At 42.8% G+C, this 21,008-nt stretch overlaps 1 protein-coding gene across 1 annotated transcript in view; it reads right to left on the bottom strand.

Annotated features, from left to right (window-relative positions):
- TTN (titin) overlaps positions 1-21,008 on the bottom strand; it is a 240,259-nt gene that overhangs the window by 183,503 nt on the left and 35,748 nt on the right. The window contains exons 43-47 of the mRNA XM_086898524.1: positions 19,036-19,614; positions 17,438-17,956; positions 16,948-17,004; positions 2,002-2,280; positions 371-934 (exon numbers count right to left, since the gene is read on the bottom strand). Of these exons, the coding sequence (XP_086754650.1) occupies positions 371-934; positions 2,002-2,280; positions 16,948-17,004; positions 17,438-17,956; positions 19,036-19,614 (1,998 nt within the window). The remainder of the gene's footprint in view (positions 1-370; positions 935-2,001; positions 2,281-16,947; positions 17,005-17,437; positions 17,957-19,035; positions 19,615-21,008) is intronic.

Raw genomic sequence — 21,008 nt, 5'->3', positions numbered from 1 at the left:
AGAAAGGAAAGAAATCTGAAATACAAAGCTTTGAAAAATTGCTTCCCAGAGCAAGAACAAAATACAACTTCACAAGAGATCAGCATAATCTTTGCTGAGCTGTAGCTTCTGTGGTTTTTCTTTCCCTCTTCATCCATCTCTCTCCTGCAGGCAAGAGAAATTCTTGATTTTCTCTGGTGAAAGAAATATTGAAGTAACACACGGTGCACTGTAAGGCAGCAGGGTAAAAGACTTTACGAAGAATGGACCAGGTGGCAGGTCTGAGAAGAATTCACAATGTAATTACAGCCCAAAGAAGTCTTTTGCCTGTGAAAGAAGAACTGGGGAACCCAAGAAGACAAAAGATAAAGGGGGCATAGAGCTATCTTACCTCTGACTGTGACGGTGGCAGAAGAGGAGCTGCTTCCTGCCTCGTTTGAAGCAGTACACACATAGTGGCCTGAGTCCTTGAGCTTAGCCAAAGGAATCTCAAGTGAGGCTATTTTGTCTTCAAAGTAAATCTTATAATCTTTGCCTGGAGGGATTTTGTTTCCATCCTTTGTCCACACTACAGTTACTTTCCTGTCTTCATCCACCTGACATTCAAGGCGTATTTTCTTATTAACTGCTGACTGTACTGACTGCAAATCTTTAATGAAGTGGGGCTTGTCTATAATGACCATTTCAGTCTGGCAAATGTCAGCCCCAAACTTGTTGGAAGCTTTGCAAGTGTAAACCCCTCTGTCACTAGTGGTAAGAAGGGAAATTTCTAAAACATGTTTATTTTCCACTTTGGAGATCTTATGGTGGTCTGATGGTGAAATAGTTGTTCCATCTTTCTGCCAGGTGATGTCGATGACTGGAGTGCCCGAAACAGTACACAGGAACTTGGCACTTTTGCCAACAAAAGTAGTAATAGGTTCAGGTCTGGTAAGAAACGTTGGTGGTAATGCCTCTGCAAAACAAAGGGGTTCAGTGTTATCAAGAGGTGAGGAACAGAGCCACATTTGCTAGGGACAGAGAGCAAGAGAGGCCAGCTTGTCACTGGACACTCTTCAGCAAAAGGAAACAGCAGTAAAGGAAACAAGAGGTGCTAAAGATGACAAATTTTGGCTATTGGTTTTGTACTTCTTCAGTCTATGTATTGCTCCAGAGCTTGAAGGCATTTTGAATCTCTGGAGCAATGTACGAACTAAAGGAAAACTAACAAAAAGCCAGAAATTCCTCCCCCAAGATTTACATGTTTGTGCACTGTTCTCTCAAGATGGGCAAGTTTGCTTGCATTTCACTGTTCACGGACTTTTTTCTACTCTCTAGCACCCAGCACTTAGCAAAGACCACATAAAGACTCCTCCCAGAAAGAGAAAAGTCATAATAAATAAGGTCATCACACAAGAAGCACCCAAAAGATGGTGGTTTTTTTTTTTTGTTTTAAGAAAAACAAAAGCTGTGCAGCTCTCAATAGACAAAAAGTTTGAAAATTTAAACCCTTTAAACCTTCTATTGTTTAAGAAGATCTGTTTCCCCAGTCACAGAGTTCCCCTTTGGCCACAGCACAAAGATGTTCAGGTATGCAGATCTGCATAACCTACGTCGCAAGTGTAGTTGCAGGATAAATTTAGGGTGCTAGCATAATCGCACAGTGACTATTACACCAAGAAATCAGATTTAAAAGTGTTTCTTTTCTTTTTTTGTGGTCTGGAAGTTAAATAAACCCTCTTCAAGAATGCATTCACAAAGCAATTTCATGTTGTTTCTTCCTGCTTTTTTTCTCCCTTCTTTCTTTCTTTCCCTCTGAAACTTTTTCACACCAATTCCCTTCTCTTCATACAGAAAGCACCTAAAAGCAGCATTCTCAAAAGTTATTCCTTTTCTAAGATTGTGCCTGCCAAAATTAGGTATGGACTATGTATTATAATGGCAACCAAGAGCCATAAACATGTGCAAGTATAGCAGTGAAAGCATTACAATACACCAAGATATTTTATGGAAAAGGAGAAGTGTTTGAAAGTCTGTACTTACCAGTTACCGTTAGAACAGCTGTAGAGCTAACACTGCCATGCTGGTTGGAAGCCTTACAGCTATATTCCCCACAGTCAACAACTTGAGGCCTTGGGATCTCCAGTGTGGAGAGGTAGTTGGAGGTGCGAATGGAGTATTTGTCCCCATCGTATATCTCTCGTCCAGCTTTGTACCACTGGAACTTGACATTGGGAGCCATCTCTACCTCACAGGTAAACTTGGCCACGTGATTTACAGCCACTTCCAAGGGTTCAAGCCTTCTCCTCAGGATCGGTGCAACTGAAATTAGAAGCAGACAGTAACTCAAAACTTTGCCTCCTGGCATTCTGAAATTAAGTGATTGACTGACTGAAAAAAACCCAAAAAGGTGACATACTTGCAATTCACATAAAGTGACTGTAAAAGAAAAAAATATCTGTAAGAAAAGAAAGCAGTACTAGACTCAGTGGACAGACAGTCTTACAGTGCATAATCACATCAGGAAACAGTGGTGACACTGGAAAAACAAAGTGAAATAGCAATGCACAATAGCAACAGGATACAAATATAAAGTAATCTATCCTGGAGTTGTGAGAAATTATGGTGTGAATGAGAAATGGTGGTGAATTTGTGCAATGACTCTAAGGAGTGAGACAGGGTGCAGCAGTGAGAGAAATGGGAGGAGCAGGTCCACTTCTCAGGCAAGAATAGGATAAATGGTAGGGATTGAGATACAGCTTTGTCCTGACCATGCTAGTGCATTGAAACAACAAAGTTCCTGACCAAAGACTGGGGTAATGAAAGTGAGAAGCCTTGCAATGTGATAAAAGGAGACCATCATTCCAGAGAGAGGGGAGCCCTCTGATTAGTGGCATGATGGTATTAATATTGTATCTCTGTCCAAAGATACACTTAGAAGGGGAAGTTCATTAGTAGAGCAGTGCATTAAAGGATTATTTTATCCCCATAATCCAACCTCTTTTAACAACTGTGAGTTTTGCTGCTGTTGCTCTTTTTCCACCTTGATTCAGCGCCTCACAGATGTACTCTCCTTGGTGAATGTCCCCACATACTTTGCTTATTACTAGTGTGTACGTGTCCTGATCTTGCAAACACTTGAATTTGTTGCCTGAAGAGACCAGTTTACCCTCAAAGTACCAGTTCACCTCTCTGACATTTGTAATGACAGACACCAGCCTGACACTCTCCTCTTCCTCCACAACAGTGTCAACCAGTTTGCTGTGTATGATGGGATAACTTTCTTTGCCCAGCTCATCCTCTTGCTTTCCAGCTCTAGTTTCCAGACCCTCTCTGACTTCTTCCCCACACTTTTCTTCCCTTTTCTCTTTTATTTTCAGTATTTCTGTGGGTGTCTTAGTAAGAACATCTGCAGAGGCTGCATCAGCAGTGGCTACAGCTGCACCCACATCCTTGATTTGACCATGCTCAGTCACAGTGTTGATAACTTGTGCAGACAAATGGTGTTCCAGTGGTATTTCTGGCTCCAGAGTCCTCTCAGCCTGCTGGGGCTCCAGCTCAAAGATTTCGTCACAGGATTTTCCTGAGAGAAGTGTACTGGCAGAGAATGGCAATGCTTTGGATTTTTCACCAGTCAGGGAACATTTATCTTCACAAAGAAAGGAATAGAAAACTTCCTTCAAGACTTTTTTCTGGTCAGCTGTCTGAATGTTGACTTCTCCCAAGGAGACTTGGATTTCCATGGGACTGCATTTTCCTGTGGTCACAACATATGTACACAAAGTATGTGTATTCTCCTTGGTGATGTTTATTGCCTGTACTTTAACATCTTCCTTATCAGCCAACCATTCTGAAAATAAGAGTTTTTTCTCACTTACCACTGCAGCTTTCAGTGCATTTCTGATTTGAGACTTTATGTCTAAGCTGCAGCTCTTGGGAACCAGAGCAGTGAGCTCACCGTCTTTGGAAAGATCAACATGTTCTTCCCCCATGGACTGTTTTTCTTCCAGCAGCAAGGGAAATCTCACAGCCTCTCCCTCATGTACTCTTGCAGCAAAACCTTCCTTTGCTGTTTCCAGGAAAGAAATGTTCTCCAGGGGGATAGTTTGGCCCCCAGTGAAGGCCAATTCAGAGAGAAACCTAGGTTCAGCCTTCCGCTCACCTTGTGTTATCTGAAAGGCCTCAATGATTTGGATTTGATCACCATCCATGGCATGGTTCTCAGTGGTACTTGGCACCTGTAGAAGGGTTTGGGAAGCCTCTGTCTTCAGAGCAGCCAGTTGCTCTGCTGCCTTAGGGATGATTTTCTCTTTGGGCATGATTATCTGTGCAGCTACAATCCCAAGGCAGCCTGGCAGTTGTGTCTCCATCACAGCTGCGGGCACTGCGCCCTGGGGGCCAGCAAGGAGGGTTTGCAGAGGCTCTGCCAGAAGCCCACTGCTCTCTTGTATTGTGGCTGCCTGCGTGAACATCTCTTCAACACTCTGTGCTGCCAGACAGGTTGGTGGCAGGCCAGGCAAGATGTCCTCCCTGGGCAGCATGTATACTGCCTGGGTCATCTGGAGCTGAAGGAGGGTTGAAGGCTCCCTCATGGGCTCAAGACTCAGTGCCCCTTCCATTGCAGGAAGCTCACCAGCCTCCTCATAGAAAAGGGGGCTTTGGTCCTCTGCCACTGCAGAGTGCTGCAAGGCCTGGCTCTGCCCGCACACAACACGCTCCTCGGGCAGCACAAGGAGCTCAGCAGAGCACGTGGCCTCACCCAGGGCACTCACGGCCCTGCATGTGTAGAGCCCAGTGTCCTCCTCCACGCAGTCCCACACTGTCAGAGAACCCGAGCCGTCAGGGCAGTGAGCAATGGAGTGACGCGCATCAGAGAAGAGCTGCTCGCTCCCCTTGGACCACAGCACGTCGGGGCACGGCTTCCCCACCACTGTGTACTCAAAGACTGCCGTGAAGCCCGGTGCACACCGCACGCTGTCCGGCTCCCTGGCAAAGCAAGGGAATCCTGGCTTCCTCTGGCGCACGTGGAGCTGGGCGCTGCAGCTGGTCTCACCATGTACATTGCTGGCCACGCATGTATACTCACCCTCATCCTGCACCCCTGCATACGGGAGGATGAGGCTATGGTCATTGCCTGCAAATACTAACTTACAGTCTGTGCATGGGATTAGCTTCGTACTGTTGAGAAACCACTGGATTTTGGGTGTGGGGCTGCCAGTAACAGTAACAGAGAGCCTAGCTACATCTCCCTGCCAGACTTCAACATCTGAGACCTGTTTGAGGAAAACAGGGGCTTTGCCTTCGTCCTCAATTTTCATCTTTGCTTTGCTGAAATAAACTGGTTTTCCAAGCTCAAATTCAAGTGTTTTCTCTCTATCAGGCAACTGAAGGCCGCTGCTGTAGCCTTCATTTCTTCCTTCCTCAGAAGAGACAATAAGAGACCTAGTGATGTCTGTATGGAAAAAAATTGTTTAGTTTTACTAGAATATTTATGAGAACACTCATAGATAGCAATACACAGTGTTAGGGCAATTATTTTTCTGTAGCTGGAGGCTTTCTTAATACTATACAGCAGTTAGCAAAGAACAGGAGGCCTGTGCTGTCCCCTTGATGCCACACCTTAGTAAGACATGCTGTGTTGTCAGGTTGCTTAAGAATTTCCTATCTTGATCAGGACGGGTGTGTCTTTAAACCTGACATCACAGTATGGGTTAGGCATACTCCTCCAGAGTGCACTGTGCAAGTAACAATCAAGCAACATTGATGCATTTCACAGTTATAATTAAAGTGGTATGTGCCATACATATTTGTATATACACCTATGCAAACAAGTACAGCAGAACAGTGCTAAGACCCTGATTTAATTCAAAACACCAACAAAAAAAATCAGAATGACACAATTAGGAATGAATCCCCATCCCCCTCCCCCAAACCAACCAACAAACCCATAATCTTCTCAGCACACTAACCTTTCTTCTGATGCAAAGTTCATCTCTTTAAACTCTATCTTTTGTCTAGCACACCAAAAGATTACCTCTACCTCTACCAGCTTTGTCCTGGTTTTGTCACTACACCCTTAACTTTACAGCATCATTATTACAAACATCACAAGTTTAATCTGTTGATTTAATATAATTGATTTAAATCTCTGCTTTTGATCTCCTCCTTGTCAAAATGCAGGATATTAAAACTCCCACAATGTCAGAGAAAATGAGAACAGACTTTTAAGATTTTTTGTTTTCTTGCCTTTGTGAAATAATAGATATATGCCTTGGACAACTTTAACTCAATAGTAGTTTCAAAATTAGAGGAAGCAGAGGTAAAGAACATCTCTGCAGATATTTGACAACAGAAACATCAGAAATTTCCAGGAATGGAACAATTAATGAAAAGCATGGTGGAAGGAAAACCTTTGGAAATCAAATGCAGTTGTCCTCACTGAGTCAAGTTTGTTCAGTCAAGACCCAGAGTATTTGATGCTGGAAAGATATGAGCTTAAAAGAAAGAATAAAAGTATGAGTGGATTAATGTCTCTAGGCACTGCAATGGTGAACCTTGATAAGCTTCTAAATTACAGTGTCTTCAATTTTAAAACTTTTTGAGAGACAAGAATTTTTGCTGCACTCCAACAACAAATATATAAAAGAACAGACTGTCACCCAATTCTTTCTCATTGGTTTTAGTAATTATTAGTAATTATTAGTAATTATTGGTCTTGCCACAAAAGACATAAGTGATATAGCACAGTTCAAGCAATGATTAACTGCAGAGAAGAAATGCTTAAGTAAAAAAAAATAATAAAGCAATCCTTCAGTTATACTTATCAACCTTGTTAAAACAGTAATAAACTGTGCAAGTAAATTTGAGAATGGGTGGCAGAATTGGGCCAATAAAATAAATAAATAGATAAATAAATAAAATAAGAAATTGCAGAGTGAAACCCATGTTAACAAAGGAGAATGCCTTATACACAGGAGCATGGCAAAAATTAATGCATTTTTGTGTGTTCCTGGATATTTATGAGAGAAGAACTATACAGATATTTCTTCATATTTTAGATATGTTTGTAAAATGAATAAAGTGCAAGAAGCAATGGACTTAAATAATTCCATGTTTATTTCACAAATTAACCATACATGTTAACATTCAATATACATTGATGACAAATAGACATATTTAATTCTTTTTCTAAGATACTTGTTTAGAAATGAAGACAACATTAAATCTGAAATTAAAATGGTGAACTTTTGATTTCTATGAAAACACAGAATTTTGAAAAAAGATAGTCAAGCTATACCAGTTTCTCCAGACTAAGTTCATTCAAACCTAGGATTACTCCAGATTTAGTAATTGTAGTTTAGGTGAACCAAGTGCTCCTGGGTAATGTACAAAACTTAAACCAAGACTTATAAATTTACATAAATCACAAACATCACTACATGGGTAGATGCTTGGCCATATATTTCAGATGTGAATATGAACTTGGACCTGTGTGGCTTATGGCTCCAAAACCAAGTTATGGGCCTCTTTTTGCTAAAAATATTCAGATTTACATGCAAAATAAACACACTTCACAATTGTGCAGGACCTAATCAAAGGGCCTCTGACCCTTCTGACTTTGGAACTAAAAGACCCTTCGTGTCACAGCTGACATAGAACATCAAACGCTTCATGCCAACCTCCCTAAGGACCTCTGCTGTCTAATGAATCAGTTAGTGCTACACATCTACACAAGGAATGGATTAAGGACACATCATGGAGTAATTCTTTCCCAGCACAACATTGGGTCAGACAGTCATGCTTCTCTTTCCTACCACCATCACCTATCAGAAAGCACAATTAGCTCTGCCTTTTAACAAATAAATCTTAAATATTTATCAAGGGGTTATGACTGAGAAGACACTGAAGTGACACATTTGCACTAGCCTAAACACTTCAGTCATTTCACCTGGGTCATTAGAACTTGCTACTCAGGCCTTGAATTCATATCAGGCAACATGATTGGACAAGGTGAATATTTTGAACAAAAAATACTGTCCCAGCTGAGTGATGGGATAGTCTTAGAAAATAACAGATTTTTTGAGACATGGTGGTCTCACTGTGAGGAGACACATCAAACTCAGAAATAAGAAATTGTATGAACATAACTGAACATACTATAGGAATAGGTTTTATCCTGAAAATCACCACTCTGCTTAAAGCTGTTTGCAAGGCAACTGAGAGCAATTTGTAAATAACTGGAAGAATCTCATTAACAGGTAAATTAAGTAAAACTAATTTTTGCTTAGGGATCTTGAACTCAAGGTCTCTCACCTTGACATATATAGGTGACTGGAAAGCTTATATGTGCGTTATAGAGTCATTTAGTTTCTGAAAAACATTAATTAATAACTTTTCTCTGTTTAACAGATTTTCTTAATCAATTTATCATTGTTTATGTAAGATAGATTTAATTCTGATTTAATTATGTCAGCTACTGCTGATTCTTCATAAATATTAGCATTACTTTAAATATAAAAATACATATTCACATTGAGAACATTAATGTAAAAATTCTCTGTGCTGAGAAAATGCTACACATAACAACTGAATACATTCCCCTTATTTCTGGTTGTCTCAATACATAGCACACTTAAATGTTCTTAATAATAAAAAGAGAAATAAAAAAGGAATACGTAGAGATGTAGTTCTAATGTGAAACAAGAATACCACATAAAAGTATCTTACTTTTTTACTACTATGCATTTTTCACTAATGACACTGGAATACAGGGACAACCAAAATTATTTTAATGAATTTACACTAACATAACTGATTTTTTATTATTATGCTCCCTTTCTCCCTTCCCTTTAACTCCTAAAAATACAGTACAAAATATGCTTTCATGTTTATTACTTGGTAATAGAGAAGAAAATCCTGTCCAGTCTCTACTAATGCAATTTTTTCATTTTTCTTCCCATTGCTCTGCTTTTCTTTGCAACAGCATAATTTCATTGACTTAAACAAGGCATTTAATTCCATGAGTCAGCAGAAAGAGGCCCATAGATGTAAGAATTTTGCATTGATAGAAACCATAAACAGGATTTGAATCATGTTCTGACACAACATTGTGAGAAGGGGGAATAACAATTTAAGGAATTCTTTAACAGAACTATACCCAAACTAAACAGCAAGCATATGTTAGTGTTCCATACCTCTAGGTTACAAGAAAAAGGTAGTGTCTACATTGTCAGGTGATTTCTAGCCTACATAAAACAATAGTGATTGCACTGTTGCAGACACATAGGTATATGTACATGATACAAAAAAATCAGTCCTACGCAAATGAGGGTCAATTAAAATATCTTTACAAGAATGAGCAAAGAGCGTAGAAGGAGCCTGAAATATCCCTCAGTGCAGAAAGTGTGCACAAAATCTATGAATGGATTAAATCCCACTTAAATTCCCCAAAGAAGGCAAATCTAAGTGAAACACAAATATGCCCACAGAGTGGTTTTCACCCTTAAAGAGATGAAAACAATGCCCCTAAAATGAGTGCTGCATTTTACCTGCAGTGAACAACATCATGAAAACACTTAGTATTTCAAGACAGACTCTGAAATAAATTATGGAAATTTAGTATAATGTTAACACAGCAGAAGTCTCAGCAGTTCCTGCCCTGTTAGTAGCTACACATTTGTACTGTCCACTGTCACTTTGCACCAGGTCTTCAATAGTAAGACTGTGCAAGCCGTTCTGCTCTTCCTGCTCACAGTACCTATCCCCTTCCAACAACACCCCATCCTTGTACCAGCAGACACTTGGACGGGGAGAACCACTCACAAGACACTGGAAACACACTGAGGCACCTACAAATGTACTGTAGTCAGAAATGAGCCTCACAAATCTGGGAGGAGCTTCTGTGACCTGGAACTCAAAACTGCAGCTCTCCGAGTCCTCTGCCCTAAACTCAACCCGTTCCTCTTCGGATGGCTCGGCAAACACATCAAAACTAATGCTGACATGCTTCTCCCCTTCCACTTCCTGCTCTTCTCGAGTCACTGCTAGCAGTTGGATTGCTTTTTCTGAGTCATCTCTGTGTGGCTCAAACTCAAATTCCAGCTCTATTTCTGACTGGTCACCTGGGCTCACAGTCTTGCTTAAAAGTAAGTCACACTTCTGGGAACTGTGTGGTTCACAGCCTGTGACTGCCTCACTGCTCACTGCACTCGCTTCCTGCTGAGCAATGACCACAAGGGAGCCTTTGCATGTTGCTTCTCCCAGCCTATTCATTGCCTGACAGCAATACAAGCCACTATCAGAAGATCCTACAGTTTGGACCTTCAGACTGTGAAGTCCCTCCTTCTGACTCACAACATACTTCCCTGTGCCAGGTGTCACACACATGTCACCTCTGAACCACTGAACTACTGGGAGTGGAGTGCCTGTTACAACACACTCAAAAACTGCATCCAAGCCTTCTGTCACCTTGATATCTGTAATGGGCACAGCAAAGCGTGGAGGCATCTCAGTTACTTGGAAATCAATCTTTACATCCTCATTCTCTCCTGCTGCTAAGCCTGCAGCTTGTTCTAACAAGGCAAGTGGAAGTACATCTAGGGAAACCACCATGCTCTTCTTGTCTGGGCTAAACTCAGGACTGGTTATGATTTTGACCTGCTTCTCAAACTCCTTCACTTCATTTTCATCGAGCTCCACTTCCAGGAGGATTTCCTGTGGGGAAGGGGACCTTGAAGATGTGTTTTGCTCCATGTCGAAGTGTATAACATGCTGGTGGGTGACAGGGGGTGGCAGTGCCAGCGACCGTCCATCTTCAGGCAAAACTTCCACCTCTGCAATACTTTTAGCTTCCCCAACAATGTTCACTGCATGGCACAGATACTGTCCTTCATCGGCTTTCTGGACATTAGTGATTTCCAGAACATATTTGTTCCCATCCTTCTCTATTTGCACTCTCTCATCCAGCTCCATCAGAGACTTATTATGATACCATTTCACTCCTGGCTTGGGCACACCCACCACCTCAACCACAAATGTCAATGTGCTGCCCTCATACAATCTCCTCCTGCTCAATGCCTTGAGGAATGCTGGTGGCCTGTCCCTGCCTGACGGCTCCAGGGCTTCACAGGGGGTCATAAACCCATTTGCCTGGGGCTGGTCTGGAGGCTGATGCCTCCTTTCACAGAAGGGCAGTATGGTCAGGGCATCCACGTACTCCCCAGTGGGTGTCCGGTAGCGTTCCGGTGGCGTGCTGTCCCCTGATGCAGAGTAGGGTCCCTCAAAGGGTGTGAAATACTGCTCTGAGGGTGTGTTGCATTTTGAACTCTCGAAAGGTGTGGAGTAGTGCTCAGGAGCCATGCTGTACACTGAGCCCTCCGACGGTGTGGAGTAGCGCTCAGGTGGTGTGCTGTACCCTGAGCCCTCAGATGGTGTGGAGTAGCGCTCGGGTGAGCTGAGTGGTGTGTGGTAGGATGCTGATGAAGCAGTTTCAAAGATTTCCACAGAGGAGGGAGGTGTGTAGAAGCGGTCTGAATCAGGTGACTCCTCTCTGCTCCCACTCTCCAGCTCTATAGACATTTCCGACTCAGGAGAGAAGGGCCGGGCAAGTTCCTGATGGTTGTTGTAATAATCATAAACCATGCTGAAAGTAACCTCCTCCACTTCCAGCGAAGTTATAGTTTCTTGCTGCTGCTTCTGAACTGTGCCTTTGAGACTTGGAGTTTCATATATCCCGGTGGATCTTAAATAATTGGCCAGGGACAAATCAGGCTCCAGCTCTGAGATTTGAACAGCACTGGGCTCTGGGCCTGCAGAAGTATCCTCCCATACTTCTTCTCCACCCAGGCTATTCTCAGAGGCTTCATCAGTGGGAGTCCTCTTCTTGTCCCAAGACTCCTTCCTTTGCTCCTTCTGTGCCACAGGATCATCCATTACTAACCCAAGTATGAGTTTCCCAAAAGAGAAGCCCTTGGTCGTGGCTGGTTCCTGTTGAATGTTTCTGAGCACCTCCTCAGGGGAATCTGTGTTTTCCCTCTCACAGGTGAAGCTGCTCATCCCTGGCTCAAAGACCTTTTCTGTCCCAGGAGCATCATCTTTCTCAGCCTGCTGCCCAGCCTGGGGTTTCTTTTCATGTGCAGCTTTTTTCAAGTCCATAATAAAGCTGTCACTCTGGGAGTCTGCAGTCCCCAGTTGTTCCCCACTTTCCCACACATGTGTTTCTTGTACTCTTCTTTGGAAACCTGGTGTGGGCTCCACTAGAAATTCATTAATTTTTTCCTGAAGTGAGTCCTCTCTACAGACACTCATCTTTGACTCCTGAACTTCTTCAGCAGAATGTCCCTCTTCAGCAGATATCATTACACTGCCAAGGTCCCCATTAGGAGTTTGCAAATCAGCTGTTGTGATTTCTCTTGGCTGTTCCTCTTCCTGGGCATCAACCTCCTCATGCTGCATCCTGTAGCTGTGACGCAGCTCCTCACTCAGAGACATCTCTTCCTCATGCGCATCACATTGGTGCACAGGGGAGATGATCCCGGTGATGATCTCCACACTTTCCAGTGCTATGGGGGTTTGTGCCTTTTCTGTGTACACAGTCTCTTCAGCCGGGAAAGACTCTGCAAACTTCTTCAGATCAAACACTATCTCAGTGTTAGGCTCAGGTGGCAACACCTGCTCTCTGAAATGCCCTTCTTCCATATGAACTTCAGTTTCCTCAGTAAAAACCTGACCTGAGTTTTCTATGCCAGGAGGAGTGGGGATTAGATCCAAAGAAGGCCTGCATGCATCAGAGTCCATTTTTTGCAGCATTTGCCTGTCACTTTGTATTTCCCAGTGTGTGGCATCACCATCAGCAATCACTTCTTCTTTACAAAGAAGCTTTACATCAGCTTTAATGTCCTGTTCAATTGTAACTGATGTCTCTTGTTCCTTGTCCAGTTCCTCCTGTTGCTCTCCTGCATAGAATTCATAAAAGCCAAACTCCTCCTTTGTGGGGGTGCTTGCAATGTGGTCCTGCAGGTGGGGCACACTTGGCTCTTCCACAAGAGGCACATCAGGAGTCACTGCCTCCCAGGCAGGGGCATCACACTCCGTGCAGACTTCACTTCTGTCTTGCACCACAGGTGATATAGGAATGAAAAATTGTGAAACCTTACACTCCTCTGCCAAAGCAGACTGCTCAGGGGCATGTGCTTGCCCTTGCTCTTCCATAAACAATGAATCCTTACACTCCTCTGCCAAAGCAGACTGCTCAGGGGCATGTGCTTGCCCTTGCTCTTCCATAAACAATGAATCCTTACACTCCCCTGCCAGAGCAGACTGCTCAGGGGCATGTGCTTGCCCTTGCTCTTCCATAAATGATATATCCTTACCTTCTCTGGCCAGAGCAAACTGCTCAGAGGCATATGTTTGTTCTTTCACTTCCATAAATGATAAATCCTTCCACTCCCCTGCCACATCAGATGGCTCAGAGGCACGTGTTTGCCCTTGCACCTCCTTAAATGATAAATCCTTACACTCCCCTGCCACAGCAGACTGCTCAGGGGCACATGTTTGCCCTTGCATTTCCATAAATGGTGACTTCAAGATGTCCCAGGACAGAATATCTGTATGCGGTAGCACCTTGCCTTCTTCAGGCTCCAGCTCCTCAGAGAAGTGACCTGAGTCCTTGGCCACCAGTTCACATCCTTCCCTGGATATGGTAGGGTGCAATTCAGTGGTATCAATTCCAAAGCTGTGTTCCTCAGAGACAGCTTTTCCCCTGTGCTGCCTCATTTCAGAAATACCATCTGTATAACTCACCCGTTCTTCTGCATTGCCCATTTCTCGCCTTGCATAAACTTCTGTGATATCCAGAACCATTGTTTCCTCCATCTCACTTTCCCTGATGTGAGGCGTTTCCTCACAATCTTCCAACTGCTCACCAGGAGGTGGAGACAACCTCAGGGACCAAGGTAGGTGAGCTTCCTCCTCCTTGGAACATGCAATTTGTTCCTCTTCATTCTTCCCAAGTATGCTGAGGCCTTGGAGGTGCAGAACATGGTCCATGGAAGGCAGTTCTTCAGTGCCTCCACCCTTGCTATACAGCTTGGGTGCCCTGGGCTGCACTGTCAGCTCAGAGGTAGTCTGTGCTGTTCCAGCCACGTTTGTGGCCACACAACAATACCGCCCAGCGTCTGTGACAGAGACTTCTTGAAGGTGTAAACGGTACATGCCATTCTTGCCTTCTTCAAACCTCAGTCTCCCACTAGGAGACAGGCTCTGGCCGTTCAAGGACCAGCTCACAACTGGTGGGGGCTGTCCAGACACAGCACACTCCAGCACCACTTCCTCTCCTTCACGGCAATGAATATTTGCTGGGGCTTCTGTCACAATTTGGGGTGGTTCATTCCCCATATCAAATGAAAACTTAAATTTGTGCCTTATGGTGGAAGCAGCCCGCTCTGGAGAGAGTCGTGGGGTCTCCTTCATCTCCGTGTCTTGCTCTGGCGTTGGAGTGGGAGCAGTGATTTTGATTTCCACAGGCAACGACAGCAAGTCTGAGTCTGGAACTGCATTTGGCAGTCCCTTCTCTGCTGCAAAGGCCTGACCAACTTCTTCCACCTCCTCCTTTACTTTCTCCTCTTCCTTCTTCTCTTTCTCCCTTTCTTCCTCCTTCATCTTCTCCTCCTCTTTCTTCTTCTCCACTTTCATTTCCTCCTTTTCCTTCTTCATGTACATATAGGCTGGCATTTGCTGCCTCACATGGAGTCCGGCTGAGCTGCTGACCGTGCCCAGTGGGTTGAAGATCACACAGGTGACAGTGCCACCGTGCTGTGGGAGCACAGATGGGAAGGTCAGTGTGGAGCAGCACCCGGAGGTGTGAACAGCAGTGCCCTGGATGCGCCCCACGGGCTTGTCGTTGTTGTACCAAGTGACGGTGGGCTGTGGGCGGCCGTGGAAGAGGCAGGAGAAAGTGCATCTTTGCCCCTCAACAGTTTCCTGGGGCTTGATCTGCTGTACAAAGAGGGGTGGGCAGGGCTCCAGGAGCCCACCTTGCACCTGCCATCTCTCCCCCAGGGCCTTGGGCCTGGAGTATTGCTTCACTACCTGCACTGTGAGGGGCTTGGAGCCAACCATTTTAGCAGCCACCTTAAGTGGGCCCGGCTTCCCAGGAGGGCCCTCCCGGGGCGCGGACATGAGGGATTCCTGCTTCTTTTTCAGTGCCGCCCTCTTTGCTTCCCGCAGCCTCTGCAGCTTCCAGCGAGTCTCCTCATCCAGCAGCTCCTCAGCATTAGCCACCGTGCCCCTGTGCTCCCTGCCGTGCGCCAGCCCTGGCCGGCAGGGCCCAGCCAGCGGCAGGCTCTGGAAGCGGATGGTCCGTACCATGGCCCGGCCCGGTGAGAGGTGCCCGGGCTCAGCCTCCTGCCCCTTGTCGAAGGGTGAGCCAGTGCAGCGGAGCACCACCCGCAGCCGGTCCTCCCGCCGCTGCTGCAGCAGGCACTCCCAGCTCTGCCGCATCCACTCTGCCTTCCCGGCGAGACCCGAGCCCCGCCGCTCGCCTCTGCGAGCCACCAGCAGTGAGGCGGTGGACTCGGCCGAGCCCTCAGTGTTAATGGCAAATAGCCGGTAGCTGCCCGCGTCGCGCTCCCGCACGTCCCGCAGCTCCAGGCTGGCGCAGTGCGTGTGCTCCGTGCTCTCGGTGCGAATCACCTTGCGGCGGTCCTGCAGGACGGGCCGGTTGTTGTGGAACCAGGCCATGTGTGGTGCTGGGCGTGCCACCAGCTTGCACAGGAAGAATGCCGGGTCCCCCTCCAAGACAGACCTACACTTCAGTCCCTGTGTGAAGATGGGTTTACGGTTCTGGGGGCAAGCCAGCACCGACGCTGTGCCGCGTCCCGCGAAGTCCACCACGCCGTGCTGCTCTGCAAGAGAAGGAGACTGGGTTACCACATGTCACGCTCTGCCTACCGCCTGGTTGTAAAAAAGTACAAATATATGAATATAAAAATAAAAAAATGGGCATGCAACAGATTTCATCACACACCCAGGAAAAAAAAGTAATTCACTCACCATATTTGTTCGAATAAACGCAACGCCTTGCTCTGTTTTAAAGATTGACACGAAAATCGGTCGTTGTCTGTTCTTTCTTCAGACTGAGGAAATTTCTTCTTGAACAAGCAAAAAAAGAATTTCAAAATAACATGTTCTTCTGCGTGTATGTTTTTGTTGCCTGGAAAAGCTGTGTGTCTTTGGGTGGCAAAGAAGAAAATCTTACCTGACTTGCAGACAGTAGAATAAACGCCCTTTCTGACCCCTCTGTTTGTAGTTATGTTCAAACAATTGAAGAAAAATAGTTTGAAATATATTTTTTTTTTAAAAAGTAAGTAACATGAAATGAGAAGGCGTTTATTCGAACTAATACAGCCACTAACTTCACAGTGTTATGCACGGGGGGAAAAAAGCAAGCAACATGAACCACATATGCTATCTGCAAGCCAGGGTAAGAGATGTATAATGATGAATTAATGTATGTAAAAAAAAGTGCAAGGAATCAATGGGAATGTGTAGCTTTCACATAACCTAAACAATGAATGCTGTCTAGTATACTTCATCTATCCATCCAATAGTGTCCATTGAATCAATTAATGTTAGGCTGCGAACTTGTTTAAAAGTAATACAATTAAGATTTCTATAACTTCCTTCTCAAGTAAACTATTCCATGCATTCAAAAGGAAATTGAACATATAAGAGCTCTGTGAACAGCTGCAAAGCATGAAGTAAAAGTTAAAAATATGGCTGCACAATTATAGATTTGAAGTTTTAAACATATTTTAAAACTTAAATAACTTTATAATGCAGGTAACCCTTCGCATATCAAAACAAACATGCAACATGTTCCAATATGCTTTAAAGTATGTCTTTCCCCATCAGACACTTTATAGAAGCTGATAAAATCGTTTCACAACATTAATAATTACTGGTACTAATTATTCTCTTTGGTGATTGTACCTTTCACTTCCATTTCAACCTCTTCCTCTAGCTTCTCATGAACAATTTTTTCAGCAGCTAGAATAAAAAAGGACAAAGATTTTTGAGCTATAGTTGTTAAATGCGCCAATCAGCACTTTATATAGCATATAGTAAAAACATCCAATCTGTTTTGCAAATAGACATAAATCCACATGTACACACACACACATAAATGCATGCCAAACAATTCAAACACTTGATAAATTTTGAGAATAATCAAATATTTTCAAACTTGTTTGCAATGTACATTTTTCTATAAGATTTGCTTTCTTTTTGCAGGGTGGGGAAAAGTTCCTAAAATAACATGCCTTTATCATGCCGTAAATCCCTGAAGAAAACATTCAGCAATACACAGACTAATGAGATACTTCTCGTTCTTTATCATCTCCTAGGGAATGAATATAGTGGAATGCAATTATGATGCTATGCATGAGGAATTGATACTTGGAAGGAACATGCAGTTGCCAACCTGTCACTTTCAGATGGGTGCTGCACTCGGCTTGTCCTGCAGGGTTAACTATTCTGCACTTGTATATACCCTCGTGGTCCTGACCAACTTTCAACAATCTTAAACTGCACAGTGGCCCATCATGTTTTATGGAACACAGTGCAGACTCCTCAACTATTAGCTGGTTGCACAGCCAGACTATGCAAGGTGTAGGCACACCTTTCATTATGCAAAAGAGAAACACATCATCTCCTTCTTTTACAGTAGTTTCTGAAGGCAGAGTTTCAAGAAACTCTGGTGCTTTGGCGTCAGTTTCTGTGATGTCTTCACAGGGCACAACATCAGGATAGTAAACTCTGTTTCTTTGCTTCTCAGTTTCATGTGGTCTTTGGGATGTAGATATAAACAAGCTGGAGGTTTTCTTTGAAGATTCTTGCTTAACTTCAGATGCTTTAAACAGACAATCTTTGGCTGCTTTAAAGCTTTTAGTATCTGATTCAAGAGTAATTTTTGTTACTGCTTTGGCTTGTGCTTCTTTTGCTAGGTAAGAATAAAGTTAGGAAAAGGATTAGGTCAAATGTTTTGCAGGAATTTAAAAAAATCCTTCTACTTATGGGGAGAAAACCCAGTAATTAGTATTGACAAAATATGCTGTATATTAGTGCTAAAACAGTGCTATTAAACATGAGTGCATATTTAAGAGCTCTATTCCTGTTAGGCTAATTCTAGGTACCAGTTAAGTCTGTGGGTCTTTCACGTGACCGAGTCTTGATCCACAGTGACTGAAAAAACCCCACACCTTTGCTTCTAATTTAGAGCCTTAATTTGGAATGTAGCAGCAGTATGTAAAGTGCTTTTAACAGCTCTATAGTGAAGAAAGAAATTTCAATAATTGAGGGCCAAATCAACAGGGTCAATGCCTTTCTTATTATTCATCTTAATTTTCTGGTCTTGATTCCTTTGAACTCATCAGAAACACTATCACCTGTGGTGAAAATACATTTTTGTGTCTTCACTAGTGGTAACACTACTAACATTTTAATACATGGATGTCAGGAAGTGATAGAAGGAGTTTAAGCAAAAAGTAAACACATATGTTTGGAAGGGTGAAAGGTAGAGGACAGTTCATTATTGCAGTAATGCAATACTTGCACCCATTAATCCTTTAAAGAACATTAACTTACACTGCTAGCTTTGGAATTGCAATCTTGGATTTGTTGCAAACATTCTGGAGTTTGAAATGACCTGGTATCTAATTTGAAATTTCATCTGAAATTCTTTTCTTCCTTAAACTCTTGCTCCAGGAATTAAAAAAATATAAAAATTCCTGCAAGCCTGTTTTGCTTTTCATCTCACTGCATGTCACAAAGGATATGAGGAATAAAAAGCCTGAGACATCTGTGACATTTTGGGAAGAAGCACACAGTTACAGTACCAGCTTCCCAATACTGCTCATGTCACTTATGAATAGAGCTGTAAATGTGGAGGAAAAAACCCAGAGAATTATTACTAGAGCTTTCTCAAGTAAATACTGATAATAAAGGTAATATGAGTGAGCTCTAGGCAGTTATAATGAAGATGCAAAAGGTAAGTGATAATGTTAAAAGTCAGATAACCACCTTTGACTGTTAGTATTGCAGAAGTTGTTGTCCCTCCATAGTCATTATACACAGTACAACTGTACAGTCCTTGATCTGTCAGCTGGGCATTTAGGATTGTGAGCAGAAGAACATTTCCATTTTGTGATATCTTCAATTTTTCAGACAATTCTATCTTTTCACCTTCATGGGCCCAAAGAAAGTCAAAGAATTCATTTTCTAAAGCACATATGAACTGAGCAGTGTCACCACATTTCACAGTTAGGTCTCTGAGTTGCAAGAGAATCTTTGGAGGGACATCTTTCTCTTCCTGAGAAGTCGTCATAGAGATTTTGGTGCTCTGAGATGTTTGGGAGAGGACTGATGTGTGCACTGCTTTAATTTCTTCAATTGATGTAGCCTTCATGGTCAAACTTTCTGATACAGTTTCAAAAACCTGTACATGTAATTCCTGTGGTGGTTGTTGCATTGATTTAAATTCTTTTTGATAAGATTCAATGTTCTTCTTTGTGAAAGGAGAAACATGAAGTTCTGATATAGCCTGTGACCGGATAGACTCTTTTACATCTTTCCCAGAACTTTGCCTATCTAGGGCTTGCACTGTGTAATCAAGTAACAAAAACAACAACATTAGTATCTAAAGAACTTTACTGGGCCATGCTCTGAACAAAATCAAACAGCATGGAGGATGAAAATGAATGATTTTCACTTGAAAACAGAGCATGCCAGACATACTACTCTGTTGACACAGAAGTTATCCATTCACATGAATGAATGACAAGTGATGCCTAAGCCAGTCATGCAGTTGATGCTCAGTTGGTGCTTGTCTTTTCTTTCACTAAAGTGGTCCATTTTAGTGTTGGAAACTTACGGTATTTTTAAAGTAGGTATTTTCTTTTTTATCTTTTTTTTTTTTTTTTTCCCTACAGAATAGTGCAAAATACCTCAGTTACTGCTATAAAGATCACTAAATAATTTGTTTTAAAATCCTGAATGCCTTCATTAAACATTTCTATTCTTTGACCTATATTGAGATACAAACTTGAAAATTTCCAAATGTTACATCTTAAAAGACAAGAAATGAGAAATGAGAGTGGCTGGGTTACTGAGGTACTGAGGGTACTATTAAAGTTAGGTGGGAATGAAAAGGTGTGAAACAAGGAAAAAATTAGTAACAGCATAGTGTGGTATGCAACAAATTGAATCCCTTTGAAGTAAAAATGGGGCTTTACCTTCTGCAGTCACCGTAAGTGTAGCTGTACAAGTTGTTTCTCCAGCACTATTTCTTGCATTGCAAGAGTATTGGCCAGCATGCTCTAAGAAAGCATCTACTATTATGAGTATAGCTGTGCCTGTAGACTCGTCAAAGTGGAAAACTAAGTCTTTTTTTGGCAACATGAGTTGTTGGTTATGAAACCACTGGATTTTTGGTTTGGGCCTGCCAGAGACTCTAGCTTGAAATCTGACTGATTCCCCGCTGCATACCCTGCAGCTTGAAATAGGCTGGATAAAGGTGGGCCTTTGGCCAACAGATTCCTCCTTAAGTGAAACAGATGAAGAAACATGCCAAGGGGACTCTGATGTAACTTCTTCAACCTTTTTAAATCCTGAAAAGAAGCATGCCAACTTTTAATTTCTTACCCTACACTACAGTGAATTTTCTCTCTCATTCAAGATTTTTTTCTAACTTGCAACTTAACAGCATGAATTATTTTCATTCATCATTTATAAAATATATTGCAAAAAGAAAACAAAATATTCATGGTTAAATAATATCAAGGACAATATAGAACAGCAAATTCTCCAAACAGTATTTCTGCTCTAAAACTTTGATCAGTGTTTTATCAATTCCTATGAATGTCAAGTATTTCCCTTCAGTTGCCCAAGTATCTGTTACATACCTCTATTTGAGATGTTTTTCAAAACTTTCAAAGTAGTTTATTTTATACAAAAACTCGTACTAGATTGTCTTCACAAGGCAAATCAAAGAATGT

Source organism: Cyanistes caeruleus, chromosome 7, assembly GCF_971803275.1.
Source record: "Cyanistes caeruleus chromosome 7, bCyaCae1.hap1.1, whole genome shotgun sequence".
Classification (NCBI taxonomy): Eukaryota; Metazoa; Chordata; class Aves; order Passeriformes; family Paridae; genus Cyanistes; species Cyanistes caeruleus.
The sequence above is the reverse complement of the archived record's forward strand: the minus strand, read 5'-3'. Positions and strand labels throughout refer to the sequence as shown.